Source organism: Ursus maritimus, unplaced genomic scaffold (assembly GCF_017311325.1).
Source record: "Ursus maritimus isolate PB19 unplaced genomic scaffold, ASM1731132v1 scaffold_34, whole genome shotgun sequence".
NCBI lineage: Eukaryota > Metazoa > Chordata > Mammalia > Carnivora > Ursidae > Ursus > Ursus maritimus.
Window position 1 is genome coordinate 25438810 of NW_024426008.1, and position 23593 is coordinate 25462402.

The window sequence follows — 23593 nt, forward strand, 5'->3', positions numbered from 1 at the left end:
TAAGAGCTGTGGCTCTTAGATGCATGGATAAACGGGAGTCCCGCTCAGAGCTGCTACCCAGCCACACAAACCTGAGACCAAACATTTCAGCTCACCTTTGCAGCTAACATAGGACCCCAGGGCGTATCCTAAGGAGAGCGGGGAGTTCTTATAGAACATAGTCTCCTAATTCCACAGCCTCGGAAAGCTACTTCCTCCTGCTTCTGCTGGAGGAGCCTTTATCCCGCGCGCCAGCCAGGGGAGGCTGAGGCAAGTGGCCGCGGGAACACTCCGTCACCGAGACTGGGCGGGGCGAGGCGGCGAGGGGCGGGGTTTGGGGCGGGGCCTGGTGCCAGAGGGAGGCTCCGGGGGCGGGGAGTAGGCGTGCCCGGCGGCGTGCGCGCGGCTGCGTGCGCGCGACGGGGGCGGGGCAGTAGCCGCAGGCCCACGCCGTAAACAGACAAGATGGCGGCGGCGGCGGTGGCGGCGCCTGGGGCCTTGGGCACCTTGCAGGCCGGCCGCGCTCGCTTGGTGGCAGCTTGCTGTGCGAGGCTTGGCCCCGGGTGGAGGCTGCCCGGCTCCTTAATGGGCCCGCGGGTCGCCTCGGCGATATGGGCCCGGGGCTGGGCGGCCGCGGCCGGGGGCTCGGCCCCGCGGAGGGGCTACAGCTCTGAGGTGAAGACGGAGGACGAGCTGCGGGTGCGGTACCTGGAGGAGGAGAATCGAGGTGAGGGGCGCGGCGCTCGCAGCCGCCGGTCCTGGGAAGGGGTCGCAAGGTCAAGTGTCCGGGCTGAAGTCAGTGACCGCTGAGCGGCCCGGGTCGAGACCCCTCCCCTCCCCCACCCCAGCCTTGCACCTTTGTAGTGCTTTCGGTGCCTAAAGGTGTATTCCGGAGCAGCTTACCTGTAAAAGTGGCCCCACTCAGCGCCGAAGACAGAAATGCATCTTACGCCCTCATCTCTAGACGAGCCAAGGTCAATAAACCGGGTGTGTGATATTTGCTTCCAGGTTTTGTGCTTGCTCTGAATTGTTTTCTGTCAACTCAGATATCTGGGTTTGGGGGGGTGGGTGGAGTTTCAGAAGCTGCAGTGAGAGTGCACTTCATTCTGAAGAATCTCACATTTAAAGCTGTGCAGCCGCAACAATTTCTCCCCTTGTTTATTTTAGAAAGTTAAAGTTAGTTTGAGGGACTGAATTCCAATTCACTGAAATCATTTTTGAGCATGTTTTTGTCTTCCGGGTACCGCGCTAAGCTCTGGGGACCCTTGTGGGTGATAGGGATCTTGCCCTTGAGCTACCTGCGGTGGAGGAGACAGAATCCTTGACAATACAATACCGCGGGGAGGGAGAGCTGTGGAGGAGGGAACTGCCTACCGGAGGGGTTAGTGTTGGAGCCCAGTTCCTTTCACTTGCCCCCTTGGGTCAGGAAGGGTAGAATAGCAGTTTGCCAGAGGACCGATTATTTAATTTGGACACTTAGTTATTGAGCACTTGTCATCCGTTAAGCAGAAGTGCAAAAGGAGTTAAGTCATGATTGCTATCTTTAAGCATCTTCTAACAGAGTGAGGAAGATACTGCTGGCAAAAAGGCTCTGCTAACTTTGAAGGCTTGGTGAGATCGAAGGGCTGTAATACTCCCGAGAGACCTACCATCAATTATATTTGGGGAGATTGGAGGACTTGATAGGGATGTTCTGAGGGTCGAGTTAGGGTTTGGCCAGATAAAATAGGTTCCCAGGCATTCCTTACTAAGGCAGTAGAAATCTGGAGTAGTGACGGTTCTTAGGCTAACTGCCTCTGTGCCTCAACTTTAGTGTGTGTGTAATAGGAAAAATAATACCAACATTGTAGGGCTCCTGTGAAGATTAGATGAGAATGTCAATACAAATTGCTGACTGTGTAGCTCATAGTGGATGCACATAGTGGAGTATGAGGAGTTATTTCATTTGTTATTTATTACCCCAGACAGAGCAGAGCATGGTGAAAGGCGTGGAATCTGAAGGTGTTGTGTTTTTGGGAAATACTGTAGGGCGTGTGTGCTGTAGTGTGACATGACAGGCAGAATACCGAGAAATTCACCTGGAAAGTAGATTTGGGCCTGGAGTGATTAGAGCCTTTTTGGGTAAGCTTAGTCTTACTGGGATTTCAGATACGTTAGGTGTCCCTGCAGTACATTAGATACAGAAATTTCAGGTGCAGTGAGTGATATGCTCCATATTCTGTATTTTTTGTCTTTATGACTTAGATGAACGCAAGTTGCAAGTAGAATTTTCACAGAACGTCTGGATAGTCCTCAGGTTAAGATCCACATGGATCAAAGAGGAGAAATTAAAGCATACAAGACAATTCAATAAATTCAGATGTTTACAATTACCTTGAAATAAAATAGTGGGTAAAAACCCACTATTAGGAAGTCATGGTTTCTTAAGAAAGTTGATTCAGCTTCCTTTGAATGACAGCTTAGGCTTGGCTAACGTTACATATGCTTTGTTTTACTAGCGAACCAGCAATAGGCAGTGCAAAGAAAAACATGAGGTTAAGGAATCTGCAGGTAAAGGAGTCTCCCTGATGCCTTTGCTTCTCATAGAGGCCAGTCCAAAATTTGAGGGTCTCAGCAGCCTGCAAGGGATAAGAGAGTGAGAGTTCTCTCAGAGGTGGGGTCAGAGGAGCCCCAAACTGCTGTTTACCGTGTGGGCCTCTTTAGGCTGGTGGAGGTGAGTGAGTGCAGAATACATTAGCAGTCATCTGTTTTTTGGGTTCCGTATTTGTAATTTGTTGAGGAGGCGCAGTTATGTGACCAGCTTTCTTTAGCAGTTATTTCTTGCTTTGTTGTCTGACCTACTCGGGGTTTTAGAGCCATAGTCCTCGCCATGGTTCACCAAGGTCTCTCCTTCATAGGTTGGCTGCTCACCAGTCATTCTCCTTTCCAGTTTATTGTTCACACTTGTCCTGGGGTTACCTTTTTTCAAGGCCAAGAAAGACTGCTCTGCTCAGTTAGAAACTTCTAGTGGCTCCCAGTTGCCTGCAGGCATAGTGTCCAATCTCCCCTCCTCTGGGTCTAAGCTTTGCTTTTGCTGCCCTTTGTTTGTGCTTTTAAAAGCATGCACCTCCCAGAATGGAATGACTTCTCTCTTCCCCTTACCAAACCTCTCCCAGTCTGGCAAGCTTCTACTTATAATTGTGACCCATTTCAAAGATCATCTTTGTGAACCATGCTGGAAAAACTGCTGGCAGAAATGGAGAGCAAATAAACAAGTGCATCATGCAAGTCATTCTTGATACCTGCTCCTTGCTTACAGTTTACATCCAGATTATCAGGACTTCCTGAGTGTCTCTGAAATCTTTCCACTTTCCACTGTGTTCTTTACCAACACAGCTCTTGTCCAAGCCAGCACCGTCTCCCAAGGGGACTGTTGCTGGGGTCTGCCAGCTGGTCTTCCGACATCTGCTTGCTTTTCATTTTCAGTAGATTGATTTCTTTCATATATTTTTCTCATGTTTTTATTTTTATTTATTTATTCTTTATTTACCTTTCTCATGTTTTTAACAACATATTTGCATACATTTTATGACATGGAATTATATTTATAAAAATATAAAAGGGTGTGTGTGTATATATATATATTTAAGATTTTATTTGTTTATATGGGAGAAAGAGAGAGGGAGAGAGTGCACTAGAGAGAGCACTAGCAGGGGAGAGGGAGTAGGAGGGGGACAAGCAGACTCCCAGCTGAGGACCCTGGGATCAGGATGGAGCTAAAGTCAGATGCTTAACTGGCTGAGCCACCCAGGTGCCCAAGATGTATATATTTTTAAACCTTTATTGATGTATAATTCACATTCCTTAAAATTCAAAATGTACAACTGATTTTACTATATATAGGGTTGTGCCCCCATGACCAGAATCCAACTTCGGAACGTTTTTATCAATCCAAAAAGAAACCCTGTTTTCTTTATTCATGAGACTCCCCATTCTCACAGTCCCCTCCCCGCAAAATAGGGCCCAGGTATCTATTTTCTGTCTCAGTAGCTTTGTCTGTGTTGGACATTGCGTATGAAGAAATCGTAGATGTGGTCTTCCGTGGCTTTTTTCACTGAGCATTATGTTTGCAAGGTCCGTCCATGCTGTGGTGTGTGTCAGTACTTCATTCCTTTTTATCGTTGGATAACAGTCCCATGTTTGGATAGATCAAGCCACATTTTGTTTGTTCATCATTTATACACATTTAGATTGTTTCCACTTTTTGGATATTGTGAACAGTGTTGCTTAGAGCATTCATATAAATTTTTGTGCACGTTTCTTTTCACTTCCATTTAGTGGAATTGTTGGGTCACATGATAATTCTATGCTTAACATTTTGAGGAACTACCGAACTTTTCCAAAGTGTCTGCAGCTTTTTACATTCCCTCCAGCGAGGTATGAGGGCTCCAGTTTCTGTACATCCTGACCAATACTTGTTATTGTTTGTTTGTGATTATAGCCATCCTGGTGCCTGTGAGGTGATACCTCCTTGTGGCTTTGTTTTGGAGTTTCCTAATGGTTATTGGTGTAGCTCTTTTCATGTGTTTATTGGCCATGTGTGTATCTTCTTTAGAGAAATGTCTTCTCAAAGCCTTTGCCCATTTTTAAACTGGGTTTGTCTTTTTATTGTTGAATTGTAAGAGTTTTTTAAATATATTCTGTGTACAAGTCCCTTATCAGATACATGATTTGCAAAAAAATTTCCCATTGTTTTGTGGGTTATGTTTTCAGTTTTTTAATGGTGTATTTTGAAGAACCTAGGTCTGAATGTGGTTTATTGGAGATACTCTGTTACTGGTTTTCAGTACTTTGTGTATTACATGTTATTTTTTAGTAATAATAATTAAATTATTCAAGTTTACAGAATTTCTAAAGTAAAAATATTATATATGCATATAGTAAGATTAAACAAAAAAAGCACTGTGGAAGGGTGTCACCTTTTCATTTTCAGGCCCTGCCATCGAAGGTCAACACTTTAAACATCTCTTGAATTCTGGCTGTGAATGATAATTTTATTCACTGTTCTTATTTTTTATTCCACTGTATGGATACACCACATTTTGTTTCTACTTTTTGAATATTATGAATAATGCTGCTGAACACTGTGTACAATTATTTGTTTGAACATATGTGTTCATTTCTCTTGGGTAGATACTTAGGAGTAGAATCAGTGGGTCATGTGGTGATTTTATGTTTAGTTTTTGGAAAAACCACCAAACTGGTTTCCACAGCAGCTGCCCCATTTTAACATCTTCACCAGCGGTGTGCAAGGGTTCCTGTTTCCCCCACTGCTCGCCAGTGCTTGTTTCCATTTGTTGTTCATTATAGCTGTCCTATAATGCTGTGAGGTGATGCCTCATGGTGGTGTTGATTTGGGTTTTCCGAACAAATGATGTTGAGCATCGTTTCATGTGCTTATTGTCCATTTGTATATCTCCTTTGGAGCAATATCTGTTTAAACCTTTTGCCCACTTTTCAGTGTGGTATTTGTCTTTTTGTTGTAGGTAGTAAAAATTGTTTTTTATCTGGATATTAACCCTGTGTCAGATGTATGGTTTGCAAATATTTTCTATTCTGTAAATTTTTTTTTTTTGTTTTTTTTTTACATTTTCTTGATCATGTTGATGAATTATGGTTTGTTTTTTCTTTTGTTGCTTGTGCTTTTGTTATATTTAAGACACTGTTGCCTAATCCAAGGTCGTGAAGGTTTATACCTGTTTTCCTTCTGAGAGAGTTATAGTTTTAGGTCTCATAATGTGTCTAAGATCCATTTTGAGATAATTTTTATACATGGTGTGAGGAGAGCGTCCAATTTCATTCTTTGATGGTTAATCTCTAGTTGTCCCACCACTATTTGTTGAAAAGACTGTTCTTTTAGCACTGAATGGTCTCAGTATCTTTTTTGAAAACCAGTTGGCCATAAGTGTAGGTGTTTATTTCTGGACTCTCATTTCAGTTCTGTTGATCTGTATGTCTGTCTTTATGCCAGTACCACACTGTTTGTTTTTACTGTAGCTTTGTAGTAAGTTTTGAAATCAGGAAGTGTCTTGGTTAAGTCCTTCAACTAAGACTTCCAATTTCCTTTTTCAAGATTGTTTTGACTACTTGATTGGTTTTTTATATTTTTTCAGAATTATAGGTAAATATAAAAATTCAAAGATGTAGGAAAGGAAGTGTAGGTCATATACATAATTGGAAAGAAAATGTAGTAGTTCTCAAGGTTTTAACATTCTGAAGGTTTTAATATTTATATCTGTCCCCAATTCAGTGTGTGTAATTTTGTATTCTTTTACTTACAAGGGCTCCCTAGATTTATAAACTTTAGGCCTGCAAACCCTGGATTCCACCTGGTGACAGTTCCAAGATGTTTCTTTACATTTTCCAGATGTCTTCTAAGACGTTTTTCATCCCATTGATGTCTACTGTTGTGAACAAATAGGTATTAGTGTTTTGGCTGGGTGGTTAATAGAGACAGTATTTTTTAGGTTAAAATTAAGAATGCACATTCTAGGGGCACCTGTTCAATAGGATAAAAATACCCTTTCTCTTGGGTTGCTGTAAGGGTCTCTTGGCTTAATGAACGCAAAGCCCTGGAAATGGTGCCCAGCACATACTATAGCGCTCAGTTAGTGACAGCACTGTCCTTAGTCGGGGGTTTAATGCAGAGCCTGTCCTAGATACCAGTTCTTTTTTATTTTTTTTGTAATATTTATTTATTTGTTTATTTTAAAGATTTTATTTATTTGAGATAGAGCGAAAGCGAGTGAGAGAGCACAAGCAGGGGGAGCTGCAGAGGAAGAGGGAGAAGTAGGCTCTCTACTGAGCAGGGAGCCCTACGCAGGCCGATCCCAGGAAACTGGGATCACCACCTGAGCCAAAGGCAGACGCTTAACTGACTGAGCCACCCAGGTGTCCCTAGAAACCAGTTCTTCATGATTTTCTTCATGCTGAGATCATTTGGAATTCTTGAAAATTTATTTTGTGAGCTGAAGTTTATCTTTGTACTTTCTTTGAAAAACAGGTTTGCAGTTTCTTGCATAGAGAAGGCATGTGTGTATTTTGTTGTCTTCAGTTTAACTCAATTACAGTAAGGATTGTACCCACCCCCTCACCCCCACCCCCAAGGAAGTGGACAGCATTTCCCTACACTGGGAAAAGTTGTGCTTACTCAAGGGACGAGCAAGGTCAAATACAGGTCGTATAGGGCTTTGAATATCACACTAAGGTCTTTGAATGCAAATGTTTTGGAGACAGATGAAGGATTTTAAGGAGGGGTGGATTCTGTGCATAATTGTTTTCGGAAAATTGATCATTGGACTGAAGTACTTGGAATGGGGTGGTGGGTTCCTGATAGAATTAGGGAAATTAGGAGGGAGAGCTGGGCTTCATGGGAGAAAGAATGAACTTTGCTTTTATTTACTCGTTGGATTCTGTCTAAATGGAAGTGCCTTCAGGTTAAGTATGTGGAACAGAGTCAGCAGAGAAACTTGGGATGGAAGTACTGAGAAGTATGTAGTATGACAAAAAGAGTAAATGGGATGCTAACTCTTGGTACATTAGCAAAAAAGCTGGTCCCACGAGGCTTGCCTGTGACAAGGATTTGCTAGCTATTACTTCTGTATGTACTTGAAGGTGATGAAACCACATTTTAAATAGTATTCTATAATTGAGAATTTTCACTAGTAAGTACATTTAGTAAAATGTGCCAGATTACTTTCGTGTTGCTTAAGAAGAGATAAAGTGAAAGGGACAGGATGTTAATAAAATTCTTTTATAACAGGCAGAAGAAAAGAGGGGCATATTTAGTACTAGAGTGATCTTATAGATATATTACGTATACCACATTGTTTAAAAATACGCTTATCTTGAAAAGGAGGGTAAACACGAAAATAAGAACAAAGCTCTTGAAGTGAACCTCAAGGAAGGGGCAGATTTCCTAAGTCCCAAGCTAACTAGTTGTGCACGTGGGAGTCATACCTTCAATACTCACTAACTCAGATGCTTGTGCTGTTTTGTTTTTTTTTCCACTAGGAATTGTGGTGCTTGGAATAAACAGAGCTTATGCCAAAAATTCATTCAGTAAAAATCTGATAAAAATGGTGAGTGTAAAGATTAAGCTGTTCGTTTCTAATATTAAGATACAGTATTGACATCAATCTAAAAGTGAGTTTTACTTGTTTTTTTCCCCCTTACCCTTCTTGTATCTGTTTAGCTCTCAAAAGCTGTGGATGCTTTAAAATCTGATAAGAAAGTGAGGACCATAATAGTCAGGAGTGAAGTCCCAGGGATATTCTGTGCTGGTATGTAAATAAATTTTATTATGACATTGAACTGTAGTCCAAGTTTTCCTAAGCGATAGCCTATTTTCCATTATAAAGTGTTCTGTGATTTGAATTCCATTACCAACATTTTCTTTGTCTGTTTTTTACTGTTTTACAAGAGAAAAAATGCTTTGTCTGTATTAGTTAAGGAACTTTCTGTTGATTGTTTTGGAAGTTGAAAAAATAATTTGAGCCATGAAAATATTTGTAATGCATGTATAGTATTTATGAAAGATCAGCTGGAAAGGAAAAGCTGAGTCTCCTACCTACAGTATTGTGCTCTGTATTTATTTGTGCTCAAAAAATACTTTCATCGACTAGCAGTAGCTACCCCAGTGAAAAGTGTGAAGTGCAGACATTTGCTTTGGAGATTGTCGTAGCACCTGCTGAGGTGGTGTCCACAGATTGTATTTTTAAATTGGCATCTACAGCAGAGAAAATTAGGATCCCCCCCGCCCCGATTGTACCGTATTACCAAAAGCTGAAGATTAAGTTGTCTTGCATTTTCCGTATTTGTAATTGTTTTGATGCCATGAGATTGAATAAATCTGTTTCAACTAGTAAAATAGTAAAACAGGTAAAAAATGTAGATGAGGACGGTAAAAATGCTGATAATGTGCAGTATCATTGTCATTTATAAATGGAAGTAGAAGTTGGCTGAAGCATAAACAATTTTTTTTCAGTAAAAATATAAATGAGATAATCCCCTTCAGGTAATTAAATATTTGCGGGGATGACTTACAGTATTTTATTCATTAAACTAGTATCTGTTAAACCTTTAGAGTAACACTGAGCAATGCCGAGAATGACGGACAGTTTGTAGAGTGCCTTTGTTGTGGTGCATAGACTTCAGTTTCGTTCTCAACAGTCCTCGGTCAGTCGGGGCTCAGCTTCTGTGGCTTCCACCTTAAAATACTGCAGAATTTTGTGGTATTTAGGAAACGTTCAGTGTAAGTTCTATTTTGGCGTTCGGTGTACTGTAGCACGCCTAAAAAGATTAGTGTTCACTCCAGTTGGGTCATCTGAGAGAGGAGGACTATTATCCTCAGCTGTGGGGGGGAAGGCCTTTTGCAGTAGGGCCTCTGCTTCTACCCGAGTCCCAGGCAGGGAACGCTGTCCGCCTGGTAGGGCTGTTGGAGGCTTGGAGTGCCGGCGGAGTCGTCTAGGACGGCACGCTGAGTCAGTCCGTGATGGCCATTAACAATTTTAATATGGGCTTTAATATTTTCATTTTTTCTTAAACAGTATGGAGAACTTACACTGAGAGAATTAGGATTCTTGTATCTGTGACTTTAGGACCAGGTGAATATGTCTCCAGGTGACTGAGTCTAGCATATGATGGATGGCTGTCACTGCACTTAGGGCCTTGGAGGGCTGCTCAAGGGCTTGTTGAGAAGAAAGACTGTAGAGCAGTTCGGGGGCCTTTAAGGAAGGCCCAGGGACATGAATCTTTGAGGGTGACAGTGATACCATGATGGCAGAACACGCTTCAGAATTCAGTGTTTATGAGGCTACAAGTATTACTGTCTTCTTTGGTCCCAGGCTTGCTGACTGTAACACTGTAATTACTGGTAGGGTTGTATTTTACCTGTTCCTTTGCTGCCCATTTGTTTTGCGTCTCCACCTTATTAGTACTCTGAAAAAGCCTTTAATGCGTTAGAGCAGTTTACAACTCTTTTTTTATAGGTTGCCTTTTTAGGGACATATTAAGTAATATACCAGATGCTTTTTACCAGATGAACGTGTTGGCCTCGAATACTGTTTTTCCGACGGTACATTAAATTTATTTCCTTTGCTGTGTGTGCTTTGTGACTTCTGCACGATCAGGATAATCTTCTGCTATATGTTTTAACTCATGAGATTTGTTATTGTATTTTGTTAAAAAAAATCAGTGTTTGAATTGTAGAAAAATTGGGGCAAATCATTTATGGTAGTAACTCAGTGTATATAATAGAACCATTCTTTAGAATTTCTCTGAAAGGTTTTTTTTTTTTTTCTTACGTATATTTGAAAGAGGCAGTTTGGTAGGTCTGTCATTATTAGTATGTACACATTAATTATAAGTCCAGTTAATAAAATCTCTGCAGAAATAAATTAACACTTAAATTTTTCATAGTTTTACCATTATAGAAATCTGAATTAATCAGGCCTCATTTGTTATTGTTGAAGGATAAAGACTTTCACATAATTAGAGCTTTAATTTCTTTCTTTCTTGTTTTTTTTTTTTTAAAGATTTTATTTATTTATTTGACAGAGAGAGAGACAGCCAGCGAGAGAGGGAACACAGGCAGGGGGAGTGGGAGAGGAAGAAGCAGGCTCCCAGCAGAGCAGGGAGCCCAATGCGGGGCTCAATCCCAGGACCCTGGGATCACACGCTGAGCCGAAGGCAGACGTTTAACGACTGAGCCACCCAGGCGCCCCTAGAGCTTTAATTTCTATTCTGAAGTAGTAATATTCAAAAACAGTGTCCTCATTTAGTGGTTATTCTCTTAGTTCCCCCAACCCCTCAAGTTACTCCTTTTCCCTCTTCCCTTTCTGCCCCACAAAGGTTCTTCTTCTCTATCCATCTGTATTCCAGTGGCACCTTGTTTCCGGAAACTTAAAGCTCATCAGGTGGGCTTGCCTCAGATTTCTTGAGGATGGGAACTTCTTTTTTTTCTTCTTTAAAAGTCATCTTTTGTATTCTGGGAACACAGCCCAGATAGGGACTCAGCATGTAGTTGCTGAAATTAATCAGCCTTGAAGCCGCTGTGACTCAGGAACTAGGATGTGTTCCGCAGCTTCTCTCAGTTGTTGCAGATCGCAGTCCTGTTCCCTGATAGCGTCTCTGGCTCCTGACTTTGGTTCATTTTTCTTACGTCCGTTTTCTACTATGGCAGAAAGCAGATGGTGAAGCACTGTTAAAGTGATCCTAGCGCGTTGACCGTTGGACTGAGTGATTTCCGACTTCCCCTTTTAAGTATACTATTTAAAATCGATAACCATATTTCACTTACATTTAAATTTTTTTTTTTTAAAGATTTTATTTGTTTATTTGACAGAGATAGAGCCAGCCAGCGAGAGAGGAAACGCAAGCAGGGGAAGTGGGAGAGGAAGAAGCAGGCTCATAGCAGAAGAGCCTGATGTGGGGCTCGATCCCATAACTCCGGGATCACGCCCTGAGCCTAAGGCAGACGCTTAACCGCTGTGCCACCCAGGCGCCCCAACATTTAAATTTTTTAAATCAAAATTTATTTTTTAAGAAATCGGTGATAGATCAAAATGTATACAAAATGTGTACAGAGAAGTCCCACTCTTACCCTTCTGCTCATTCTTCTCCTAATAAAAGTAGAAATTTTTATTAGATTCTTTTTCATCCTTCTAGTATTTCATTATACAGGTACATACAAATATGCATACTGATACGCAGAGGCACCTGGTCAGACGTTGAGGGACTATGCAGAGTGGTAAGATGGAGAGGGCAGCGTGTGCTGGTGCGGTTGTGTGGGAAGCAGGTGCTGTGAGAGGGCTGTGTGTACAGTGTTAGGCCCCTAGACCAGGGCTGTGCGCTCCCCAGTAAGATCAGGGATTCCGAGTGTTACTCTCTTGTCTCCTCCACACTTTCTGTGAGATAATTATCTTATAGTAATAAATTATAGTAACCAATTATATACAAAGTAAATAATCTTGAAAAAAAAATCACCAGGTACCTAAAATTGTGATATTGACCGAGTTTCTGAATTATTGTTACATCTGAGAGGAAACACTTTAAAATAAAAAGACCTCAGAACCATTCAGATGCTTTCATTTTACAGAATCCTTGTGAGGTGACTAAAGGAGGTGACTTAGCTGGAACTACTTCTCTTGGCTCCTACAGCAGGGTGGTTTTGTTTTGTTTCTTAAGCGTACCGTGATTTCTAATCTTTTGGAGGATGGGCTCTCCTTTTTGAATTCTGAAAATTTCATGTACTTGGACATCATAGTTGATTGAGAAGATATGTAATGTCACAGTGCCGCTCTGGGTATAGCATTGTATTGAAGTGCATTTTCTGTTAATTAACAATGATATCTAGATACAGAAAAAAATCATAATTATCATGTGTGTACATAGTGTTTCTTGTACATAGATGTTTTCTGATACCAGGCCATACCCTAGACATGACTCCGAGTTGGGAATCACTAAAGTGTACTCTTTCTTGTAGGTTAGACACTGCGTCTAGGTTCATGGCCTGCCTGTATTTCTCTTAGAAAACTAAGACATGTCATTTTCATAGTCACAGCTCATTGTGAGGCACTGGCCAAAATGTGTCTTCTCTGCATAGTCTAGATGTTATTTATTCATTTAAAATTTTTATCCTGTTTCTTACGCACAGACATAACTCACATCCACACACAAAGGAAAGCTGAAGTAATTCTACTTCACAATTTTAATATATTGCCTGTAATGAAATTATGAAAAAGTTCTTTTGGCTGGGTTATGTAAATGTGTAATCCTAGTCTTTTTTTATTTGTTCTTCTAGTGTTCCAACAGTAAGTAGCAAAGGACATATGTATTGTTTTTACCATCAAATTTTTGAAATTAAGGTTTTTGAGAAATTACTGAGAATAAGGATTTTTTTCCTTTGAAATTACTAAAATAGATTATAAACAATTCTTGGTAATTGATTCTTGTATGTAGAACTCTAAATTGAGTGTTTCACCGAATTATACATAATAGTGTGGGGTTTTTTTTGAAAGTAAATGTAGTTTTGCTTCTGCTTTTGAATTCTAGTAAATTATGATTTCACTAAAAACTTCTCACTAAAATTGTCAGCATGTTTTATTGAATGTTGTGTGTAGTGTTCAAATGGAGACATCTGTCATGACATAGATACATGGGGGCTGCTGACCGATGAAGTTTTCTGTTCAGTCTTATTTCAGAATCTCAGGTTAAGTTGTATTTATGTATTTAAATGTTAGTCCCTTAGGAAGTTTGATAAGTAAAGTGAAAGGATAGATACCCAGAGATTTGTGATAGTTTAGCATAGGGCTCTTCTGTTGTATATCATTTTTTTAAAAATTAAAATAATCTATTTTATTGACGTATGAATTACTTGTAATAAAATGTGCGAATTCTAGGGGTGTCCGACTGGCTCAGAATGAGGAGCTTACGACTCATGAGCTCAGCGTTGTGAATTTGAGCCCCATGTTAGATGTAGAGATTACTTAGTAAAATAACACCTTAAAAAAATGTACCAATTCTAAGTATGTAATTGCTGAGTGTTGACATTTAGACCAGGATCACAGTAGTGATCTCTAGAATGTGTTCATCACTTCAAAAGCTTTCTTGTGCTCATTTGTAGTCAATCCCTCCCCCTACTCTGACCCCTTAGACAGCTCATTCCCCTGCTCTTACTATAGTTTTTCCTCTTCTAAAATGTCTTCTGGGATGCCTGGCTGGCTCAGTCAGAAGAGCATGTGACTCTTGCGCTCACAGTCGTGAGTTCGAGCCCCATGTTGGGTGTAGAGATTACTTAAATAAAACTTAAAAAAGAAAGTGTCTTCTAAATGGAATCCTACTGTAGGTGGTCTGTTGTATTCAGCTTCCTTCACTTAGCATAATGCTTCGAGGTTCACCGTGTTACATGGTTCAGTAGTGTTGTTTGATTGCTGAGTATTCATTTTACATGCTCAGTGGCTTTGCATTTGTCTAATGCCTAGTGGTTTTCAGCATCTTTCCTGGTGCTTTTTTGTCACTTTTTTTTTTTTTTTGTGGTGAAGTGTTTGTTTAGGTCTTTCCCCCATATTTTTATCAGATGTCTTCTTACTGAGTTATAGACTTCTTTACATATTCCTGGTACAAGGCCTTTCATCTGATAAGTGTTGTATAAGTATTTTCTCCCATTCTATGACTAGCCTTTTTCTTAACAGTTCATTTTGAAGAACGAAAGTTTTTATTTTGAAGTTTTATTTATCCATTTGCATTCTTTTGTGGGTTTGTACTTTGTGAATTAAGAACTATTGTCTTACTCCAGAGCACAAAGACTTTCTCAAACAATGTTGTCTTATAGAAATTTTTTAGTTGTAATGTTTTACATTTAGACCTTTGATGCATTCTGACTTAATTTTTGTATATGTTGCAAGATGTGGATTTAGGTATTGTGGTGTAATAAAATATGTATTTGGTCTTTGCCCCAGATTCCTGGCGCAGCCCTCCTAAAACCCAGGGAATTTCCTGAGTGACATGAGTGCCTTTTGTATACTAAAGAGTTGACTCAACTCAACTCAAGGCTGGGGTTCCAGGGGTCCCTAGATAGCTTTAGGGTGGGGACTGGTTGCCAGAAGAATCAGTCATGGGATTAAAGGTTTAGAACTTTTCAGTCCCACTCCCCCAGTCTCTGAGGAGGGGAGAAGCTGGAGATTGAGTTCAGTCACCAAAGGTTTTGGTGCCTTTGAAATGAAAACTCTATAAAAACCCAGAAACAATGGGGAGTTTCTAGATTTTGGGAAGGTGCTGTGTCCAGAGAGGGCATGGAAGCTCCGTGTACCCCTCCCTCTTACCTTGCTCTGTATCGCTCTTCAATTTGGCTGTTCCTGCCTGAGTCTTATCCTTTTAATAAACTGGTAAATGTTAGTAAAGTGCTTTCCTAAGTGTTTTGAGTCATTCTAATGAATTATTGAAGCCTTGAATTTATAGCTGGTCAGTTAAAACTTTGGGTGCCCCCTGGAACTAGTGACTGGCATCTGAAGTGAAAGCAGGCTCATGGGCCTGAGCCTTTAACTTGTAGGTTCTGTGCTAACTTTGGGAGTTAGCATCAGGATTAAATTAAATTGTTGGACACCCTTTTGGCGTGGATAATTGGAGAATTGGTGTGAAACACTGTGTCCCCCACCCCTCCATTTGGTATCAGGAGTAGGATTTGCTAGATTGACTCACAGACTCAGTAAAGTGCTTTACTTACTATTACTGGTTTACTATAAAGGATAGAATCCAGAAATAGCCAAATGGTTAGAATGCATAGGGCAAGAGTAGGGTGGAGGGTGAACACATGTGTTCAACAACCTGAAAGCTCCCTTGAACCCCATTGTTTATGGGTTTTTATGGAGGTTCTGTTACATAGCTGTGATGGATGAAAACATTGAGTTCAATCTCTGGCCCCATCCTGCCCCCAGAGGTTGAGCGGTGGGGCTGAAAATTCCAGCCCTCTATCTGTGGCTTGGTGTTTCTGGTGAGGAGCCTATGTCCTGAACCTATCCGGAGGCCCTCCAACAGTCATGTCATTAGCATAAACTTAGGGATGGTTGAGAGGGACTCCTTATGAATAAAAATAGAAAACACTTCTATCACTCAGGATAGTTCAAGGATTTTTAAAGCTCTGTGCCAGGATCCTGTGAAAAGGACCACATATATTTTGTTTTATACCACAGGTTTTTAAAAAATTGTTTTGCGTATGCATATTCAATTTTTCTAGCTCCCTTTACTGAAAAGATTAACTTTTCCTCCATTGAATTATCTTAGGACTTTCTAAAAAATCAGTTGACCATATATGTGTGAATCATACCCAGGCTGTCTATGCTGTTCAGTCTTAATTACTGTGTGTACATCTTGGACATATTTAGTTAAATTTATTCCTAAGTATTTCATAGTGTTTTGATGCTACTTTAAGTGGCACTTTCTAATTTAGACTTCTGATTTTTTATTGCTAGCATGTGGAAATACGATTGATTTTCATATATTGACCTGGAACCTTATTAAATTCACTTTTTAGTTCTGGGATTTTTTTTTTTTTTTTTTTTTTGTAGATTCCTTGGGATTTTTCTCTGTAGGTAGTCATCTGTAGCCAGTTTTACTTCTTCCTTTTTAGTATGTTGGCCTTTTATTGTTTCTTATTATATCAGTTGGGATCTTCATTACAGTGCTTAATAAAGCTGATGAGAATGTCCGTCCTAGCCTTCTCTCAGCCGAAGAGGGAAGGCATTCAGTCTTTCACCAATTAAGTGTACTGTTTGCTGTGGTTTTCTCAGAAGTGTGCCTTTATTAGGTTGAAAAGGTTCTAGTCCTAGTTTGTTGAGGATTTTTTTTTTTTTATCACGAATAGGTGTTGAATTTTGTCAGATCTTTCTTTTGTGTCTCTTAAGATGATCATATCTTTTTTCTCCCAGTCTCTTAAAAATGGTAATTGTCAATTGATTTTCAGCTATTAAACAGCCTTGTATTCCTGTAATGAACCCTTCCTGGTCATGATGTGTTACTTTTTTTACATATTGCTAGATTTGATGTGTTAACATTTGGTGGAGGAGTTTTACAGCTGTGTTCATGAGGGAAATTGAGGTGTAGTTGTCTTGTAACGTCTGTGTCTGGTTTTGGTGTCAGGGCGTTGCTGGTATGAAATGAATCCGAAGCTGTTCCAATTTTGTTTCTTCTGTTTTACTGAAGAGAGTGTATAGAATTGGTATTATTTCTTGTGTATTTGGTAAAATTTACTAACAAAGCCGTCTGGTCCAGTTTTCTCTGTGGAAAGATTTTTTTTTTTTTTCTGTTTTAATAATGATTTTTTATTATATTATGTTAGTCACCATACAGTACATCCCCGGTTTTCGATGTAAGGCTCGATGATTCATTAGTTGTGTATATCACCCAGTGCACCATGCAATATGTGCCCTCCTTACTACCCATCACCGGTCTATCCCATTCCCCCACCCCCCTCCCCTCTGTAGCCCTCAGTTTGTTTCTCATAGTCCATAGTCTCTCATGTTTCATTCCCCCTTCTGATTACCCCCCCTTTCTTTATCCCTTTCTTCCCCTACTGATCATTCTAGTTCTTATGTTCCATAGATGAGAGAAATCATATGATAGTTGTCTTTCTCTGCTTGACTTATTTCACTTAGCATTATCTCCTCCAGTGCCATCCATGTTGTAGCAAATGTTGAGAACTCGTTCTTTCTGATAGCTGAGTAATATTCCATTGTATATATGGACCACAACTTCTTAATCCAGTCATCTGTTGAAGGGCATCTCGGCTCCTTCCACGATTTAGCTATTGTGGACATTGCTGCTATGAACATTGGGGTGCATATGGCCCTTCTCTTCACTACGTCTGTATCTTTGGGGTAAACACCCAGTAGTGCAATGGCTGGATCATAGGGTAGCTCAATTTTTAACTTTTTAAGGGACCTCCACACTGTTTTCCAGAGTGGCTGTACCAACTTGCATTCCCACCAACAATGTAGGAGGGATCCCCTTTCTCCACATCCTCTCCAACAATTGTTGTTTCTTGCCTTGTCTATTTTTGCCATTCTAACTGGCGTAAGGTGGTATCTCAGTGTGGTTTTGATTTGAATTTCCTTGATGGCTAATGATTTTGAACATTTTTTCATGTGTCTGTTAGCCATTTGTATGTCTTCATTGGAAAAGTGTCTGTTCATATCTTCTGCCCATTTTTTGATTTGTTTATTTGTTTCTCGTGTATTGAGTTTGAGAAGTTCTTTGTAGATCTTGGATACCAGTCCTTTATCTGTAGTGTCATTTGCAAATATATTCTCCCATTCCGTGGGCTGCCTCTTAGTTTTTCTGACTGTTTCCTTGGATGTGCAGAAACTTTTAATCTTGATGAAGTCCCATAAATTCATTTTATCTTTTGTTTCTTTTGCCTTTGGGGATGTGTCATGAAAAAGGTTGCTTTGGCCGATGTCGTAGAGGTTGCTGCCTATGTTCTCCTCTAGAATTTTGATGGATTCCTGTCTCACATCGAGGTCTTTCATCCATTTGGAGTTTATTTTTGTGTATGGTGTGAGATAGTGGTCAAGTTTCATTCTTTTGCATGTAGCTGTCCAATTTTCCCAGCACCATTTATTGAAGAGACTGTCTTTTTCCCACTGGATGTTTTTTCCTGCTTTATCAAATATTAGTTGCCTCTGTGGAAAGATTTTTAACTGTGAATTTAATCTCTTTAGTAGATAATAGGACTATTCAAGTTACCCATTTCTTCTTAAGTTTGGGTAATTTGTGTCTCTTAAAGAAATTATCTCTTTGATCTAAGTTTTCAAATTTATTGGCATAAAGTTCATCCTATTCCCTTATCTTTTTAATATCGACTGAATTTTTAGAGATATATTTCATTTTTGATATTGATAATTTGTGTCTTTTTCTTAAATTCTGGTAAAACATTTATTTCTTTTCTTTATCTTTTCAAAGAACTGGCTTTTGTTTCACTGGTTCATTTTTTCTTTCCTCTGTTTGCTTTGGTATTAATTTATTCCTTTTTTTCTAGCTTCTTAAGCTTAGATCATTGATTTTAAGCCTTTTTTCTTTCCTAATAGAGGCTTTTAATATTATAATTAATTTTAATTTTTTAAATTTAATTTTTTCATTTGAACATGCCAGAGATACCATTAAAAAGAACTCAGAGTACTCATGGCCTTTCTGAGGAAGTAATAATTATTGGCTGTTGCTAATTCATTTCTAACCCTATTTCCATTAAAAATTTTTCTTAAGTAAGGGGTGCCTGGGTGGCTCAGTTGGTTGAATGTCTGACTGTTGATTTTGGCTAGGGTAGTGTTCTCAGCGCCCAGGGATCAAGCCCTGTGTTGGGCTCTGCCCTCAGTGGGGAGTCTGCTGGAGATTCTGTCTCTCTCTCTCCCCCTCCCCTTGTTCTCTGTCTCGCTCTCTTTAAAATAAATCTTTAAAAAAATATTTCCTAAGTAATATTTTATGCTCTATAGATACTATTTTCTTTTTAAGAAGTAGGAAGTACATATTAGTAGTAATTTGCTGATTTATCCCTGTGTCACCCTGGCCCCACTATAGAATGTTCCCCTGCAAAGCAGCCCAGTTGATCAACATGAAGGATCACCTCATTCCCCTGTTTCAGCTAATCCTCAGAAATAAAGTGTGTGGTGGATGAATAATGGCCCCTGAAACTTGTTCATATCCTAATCCAGGAATCTATTAACTATGTGACCTTATATGGCACAAGGGATGTCATATGTATGAATAAGGTAAAGTTCTAGAGCTGGGGAGATTATCCTGGATTATTTGGTGGGCCCAGCATAAAGACAAGGGTGTGTATGAAAGGAAGGCAGGAGCACTGGAATCTAGGAGGCGAGAGGAAGATGGGAAGGTCCTACTGGTGCAGAGAAGCGGCGAGCCAGGGTGTCTGGACAGCCTCCAGGAGTTGGGAAAGGCATGGCATCTCAGCCTCTCAGGAGCCTCCAGAGGATAATCGCACTAAGCTGGCAGTCCTTGTAGGAGACTGATACCAAGTAAGGTCTTGCCGCTCTGGCCACCTCCCCTCTCCTGCCCTGTCTCCCACGTTGTCCTCTTGTCCTCTCCACCTTGGTCTCTGCTAGACAGAGCTCATTCTCCTCTCAGACTCACTGTTCCCTTAGCTTGGAAAGACCTCTGCACAAATGTCATCTCCTTAGAGAGCTGTTCCCTTGTCATTTTAGGCCTGCTCCCCCCACCCTCTGTCACAGTTTCCTATTTTAGCTTCTTCTTGGCACTTTTCAGTTCCGGAATTTATGTTGTACTTGTGATTTTGTGATCAGTCTGCTTCTCCTGCAGATCTGCCGATCCCCTGGAATTAGGGCAGGGGCCCATTATCAGAACAGTGCCTGGACAGTCGAAGGTACTGAACAAATAGTTCAGGGGAGGAAGAATTGAAAGGTTTGGTTGTTGAGGAAGTAACGTTGGCAGAGTGTTGTGGTTACGTGAAGTAAGCTTATACTTTGATACATTGCACGTGTAGGTGGCTTGTGGGTGAAGAAGAGTGACTTGTTCAAGTTCTGTCTCCTCAGTCTCCCTTATTAAATGGACCCTTCTAAACTGCAGGCATGTCTCAGGAGCAGAGCTGCTTCTTTTGGGGAGAGGAGAGAATGGCCCCCTCCAGAGGTGGGCAGCTCAGCCAGAGGTGACTGGCCTCGGCTCTTGTGTCTCAAGGCCCATCACCTGGCCTTCCCAGTGAAGTCATGCTGCCTTCAGCGGGGAGGAGGGCACTGGAGGCCAGAAGAGCTCCTGCGTGTGGAAAGCCCCTGTTACATTATTACAGGAGGCCAGGGGGTGTCATTCAGCCTGTGAGCCTGGGTGAGGTTCCGCGGAGCTCCAAGGGCTAGAGAGGCAGAGCCTAAAAACTTCGGAACAGAGTTGAGTGTTATCAGCCTGCTCCTGCCAGTTGAGATTTGCAGCACCGCTTGCTTTCCCAGGGGTTCCCTGGGAACCAGAGTTAGTCTAGACTAGGGTTCAGCAAACTTTTTCAGTAAAGGGCCAGATATTTTAGGCTTTCTGGGCCTCTTACAGTCTTTGTCATTATCTCTCTATCTGTGTCTCTCTCTCTCTCTCTCTCTCTCTCTATCTCATTTATTTTTATAAAACTCTAGAAAACAAGAATGACCAATTTTAGCTGAGTGCGACCAGCCTGCAGGCTGTAATACGCTGACTCCGGTCCAGACTGGGTTTCTTTTTCCCTTTGCTGGTCCACATCTGTTCCCTGGGACCTGGCCCCTCAGCCTGCAGCCAGAAAAGCCAGGCTGAGTTCCGTTGAGCTCCACAGGAAGACGCTAGATGCCTGGCCCATGGAGACTATGTCTCTACACATACAGTGAAAGTGCCCTTTGTTCTTGCATGACTGCCATGCAGCTCGGAGTCGTACAAGTGTCCTGTGTAGTGGCGGCAGCGTTTGGAGCCGCTGTCAGTTAGGATCGTCTTGAGGGTTATGTTCCTGGAAACCCCCTCATTAGAATTTCCATTTGAATAACTTAGGACTTTCAGGGCAAAATAAAGTTTGAGAGATGGAGATAGTATTTTCACGTTCTCTAAAATAAAAGTGAAGGCCACATGATTAATAAATACCAGTATGATGTATTCATTAAAACATTTGTAAAAATATCATATACTTTGACTTGTTATCTCTTTCTCACTATAAACTTTTGGTGATTTTCTTCTCTTGAATTGTGTGAAATACCTGTGATTGGTTATTGATGTAGGAAAGATGTTAAGGTTTGAAGCCAACGGCCAGGAAAGAATTCTTGAGATGTCTTTGGTGCAAAAAGGTGATTTCTTTTAAAGCACGGGGACAGGACCCTGGGGGCAGAAGGAGCTGCGCCAGGCTCATGAGGAGTGGCCCATTATATACTTTCAAGTTGGGAGGGGGTTAGGGATCCTATAAATCTCTATGGAATTTGGAAGCAAGGTTTCCAGGACCTTGAGGTGGCTAGCTAGTGTGGGGAAAAGGTCATTTATTACCGTCTCATAAAACCTTAGTTATGAGTCCTTTCAGATAGATGTGTATCGGTGGGCCATATGCCGGGGGATGATTGCCAACATGTATCTTGGCAGGGGGTAGAGATAAAGGAAGTTTCTAAAAGAACTTTTGTATGTTAAAGTAGACTTAACAGGATTCTGGGGAGGGGGTTGGGCTAGGATTGCCTGTTGCCCTTTAGCAAAGTGTCAACATGGAGGCAGTTGAGTCCCTGGAGGAATGTCACTCTGCCTGTTTCAAGGACTTGTCAGTGGGCTATAGGGAGTAAGGAAACTTAATAATTTCTCTTCTGCCTTTATTTCCCGCATCAGTTATGTTTGTGACAGATAGACCACCCCTACTTGGTGTTTTTCTTAAAGTGTTGCTTTGTGCCAGCAGGTGATCACGCTCCTGGAGGATCTGCCTGACCCTTTTGAGGCTTATTTTTAAAGCTTCTGGTATGTTAACTGAGTGCCCAGGGTGTACTGTACATTTTCTCAGTTCCTGCTGGTCATAAGGTGAACACCAGAATTGTTCACACCGTAGCTTCCTGTCGATGTTCTTTCTTTGGTAACTGCCTATGAATGGGCATTTCAGGTTAAAGCTTAAGGGAACCTGGTGCAGATTATGGGAGCGCTTTCTCTGAGTGACTCTTCTCTGGTTTCCTGTTCTGCAAATTCCAGCCTCCCAGCCTCCCTGCTTGCTCTGTTTAGGCCCCCCTCCCTGCCTTGCACCCCATCCTGGGAAGCGCCCTTAGAAAGAAAGCTGGAACAGTCAGTGGGCTCCCATTCAGTCTGTCACTACCTGTTGATCAGCATCTGAAAGAAGTTTCTGTATTTGAAGGAAAAAGGCTAGTCCAGTATCACTCCATCATAGAGCTGGAAGTTTTCAGTTCCCTTTGGTGGGGAATGGTGTTTAAGAACCAAGATCTGGATGCTCATTGTCCCTTGGTGTCTTTGTCTCTAGGCCCTTTTACTGGGTAGAGCTAAGAGCTGCTTGGATAATGAATTACATTGCATTACATATATATACAGTCGTATCAGTGTCTGTATTTATATGTCAGAAGCCATGAGTTCATGTTGACAGCTCCATTTCCAGTTCCTCACCATAGGATTCACTCTCCTAGCCCATTCTTTTTTTTTTTTTTTTTTTTAAAGATTGTATTTTTTTGTGAGAGCGAGCGAGAGAGCACAGGCAGGGGGAGTGGCAGGCAGAGGAGAAGCAGACTCCGTGCACAGCAAGGAACACAATGTGGGGCTCAGTCCCAGGACCCTGGGATCATGACCTGAGCCAAAGGCAGATGCTTAACCAACTGAGCCACCCAGGTGCCCCTCCTCTCCCATTCTTACACTTGTATTATCTGAAATACCTTTCATTTGCTCAGTTCTATAATATGCAGAAAATAGTTGCAGAATTGCTGAATTGATACCGCTGTGATAAACACACTTTCTAACTAGGGTCCGAGATTTACTTGGAGTATATGTCCTTAGACTGAGGGTATAGAGTAAAAGCACAGTATTGAAAGTTATTTATGTTATTTCTCGTTCAGTGTAATTATGTTTAGTCAGATGAAACAAAGTTAGGTTTCCTCACTTTTGTTTCTTTTACTTTGAATATATGAAATACCAATATGTTTTCAAAAGTCAAAACTATACACAGAAGTGTCACTACCCACCTCCTCCCTCTAGTCCCTTCCATCTGATTCCCACTCTTGAGGGTGTTAATGAATCTCATTAGTTCCTAGTTTATCCATCATGTTTCTTTCTTGCAAAATTAAGGATATGCTTGTCTACCTATTTCCATTCTTTCTTATGCAAGTAGCATTCTGTATATATTCTTTGTACTTTTTTCAGTTAATAGTATATCCTAGAAATTAGTTCATAGAAATGCGATGGTAGCTGGAAGTAGATGAGGGGTTAATGAGCCTTTCTGAAGAAGGAGATCTTACCGCAGTGGGCATGCTGTGAGGGGACTGAAGGTGACTCTGCAGGGGAGAGGAAAATGGCACAACCTTAGGAGAGAAGGCTTAGGAGAGAAGGCTTCCAGTAAGCCGGAGAGCCTGGGATGCTGCAGAGAAGG

General features: G+C 41.1%; 1 protein-coding gene across 10 annotated transcripts in view; it reads left to right on the forward strand.

Annotated features, from left to right (window-relative positions):
* Window positions 1–403: 403 nt before the first annotated feature.
* AUH (AU RNA binding methylglutaconyl-CoA hydratase) overlaps window positions 404–23593 on the forward strand; it is a 234780-nt gene continuing 211590 nt past the window's right edge. For 2 of the 10 annotated variants that reach the window (XM_040620323.1, XM_040620324.1), the window contains exons 1-3: window positions 408–706; window positions 8032–8099; window positions 8213–8300. In XM_040620323.1, coding sequence (XP_040476257.1) covers window positions 445–706; window positions 8032–8099; window positions 8213–8300 — 418 coding nt within the window. In that variant the 5' untranslated portion in view covers window positions 408–444. Of the gene's footprint in view, window positions 707–840; window positions 967–8031; window positions 8100–8212; window positions 8301–23593 lie in introns of those variants that run through there. The other 8 variants (XM_040620327.1, XM_040620325.1, XM_040620326.1 and 5 more) reach the window with 8 other exon arrangements.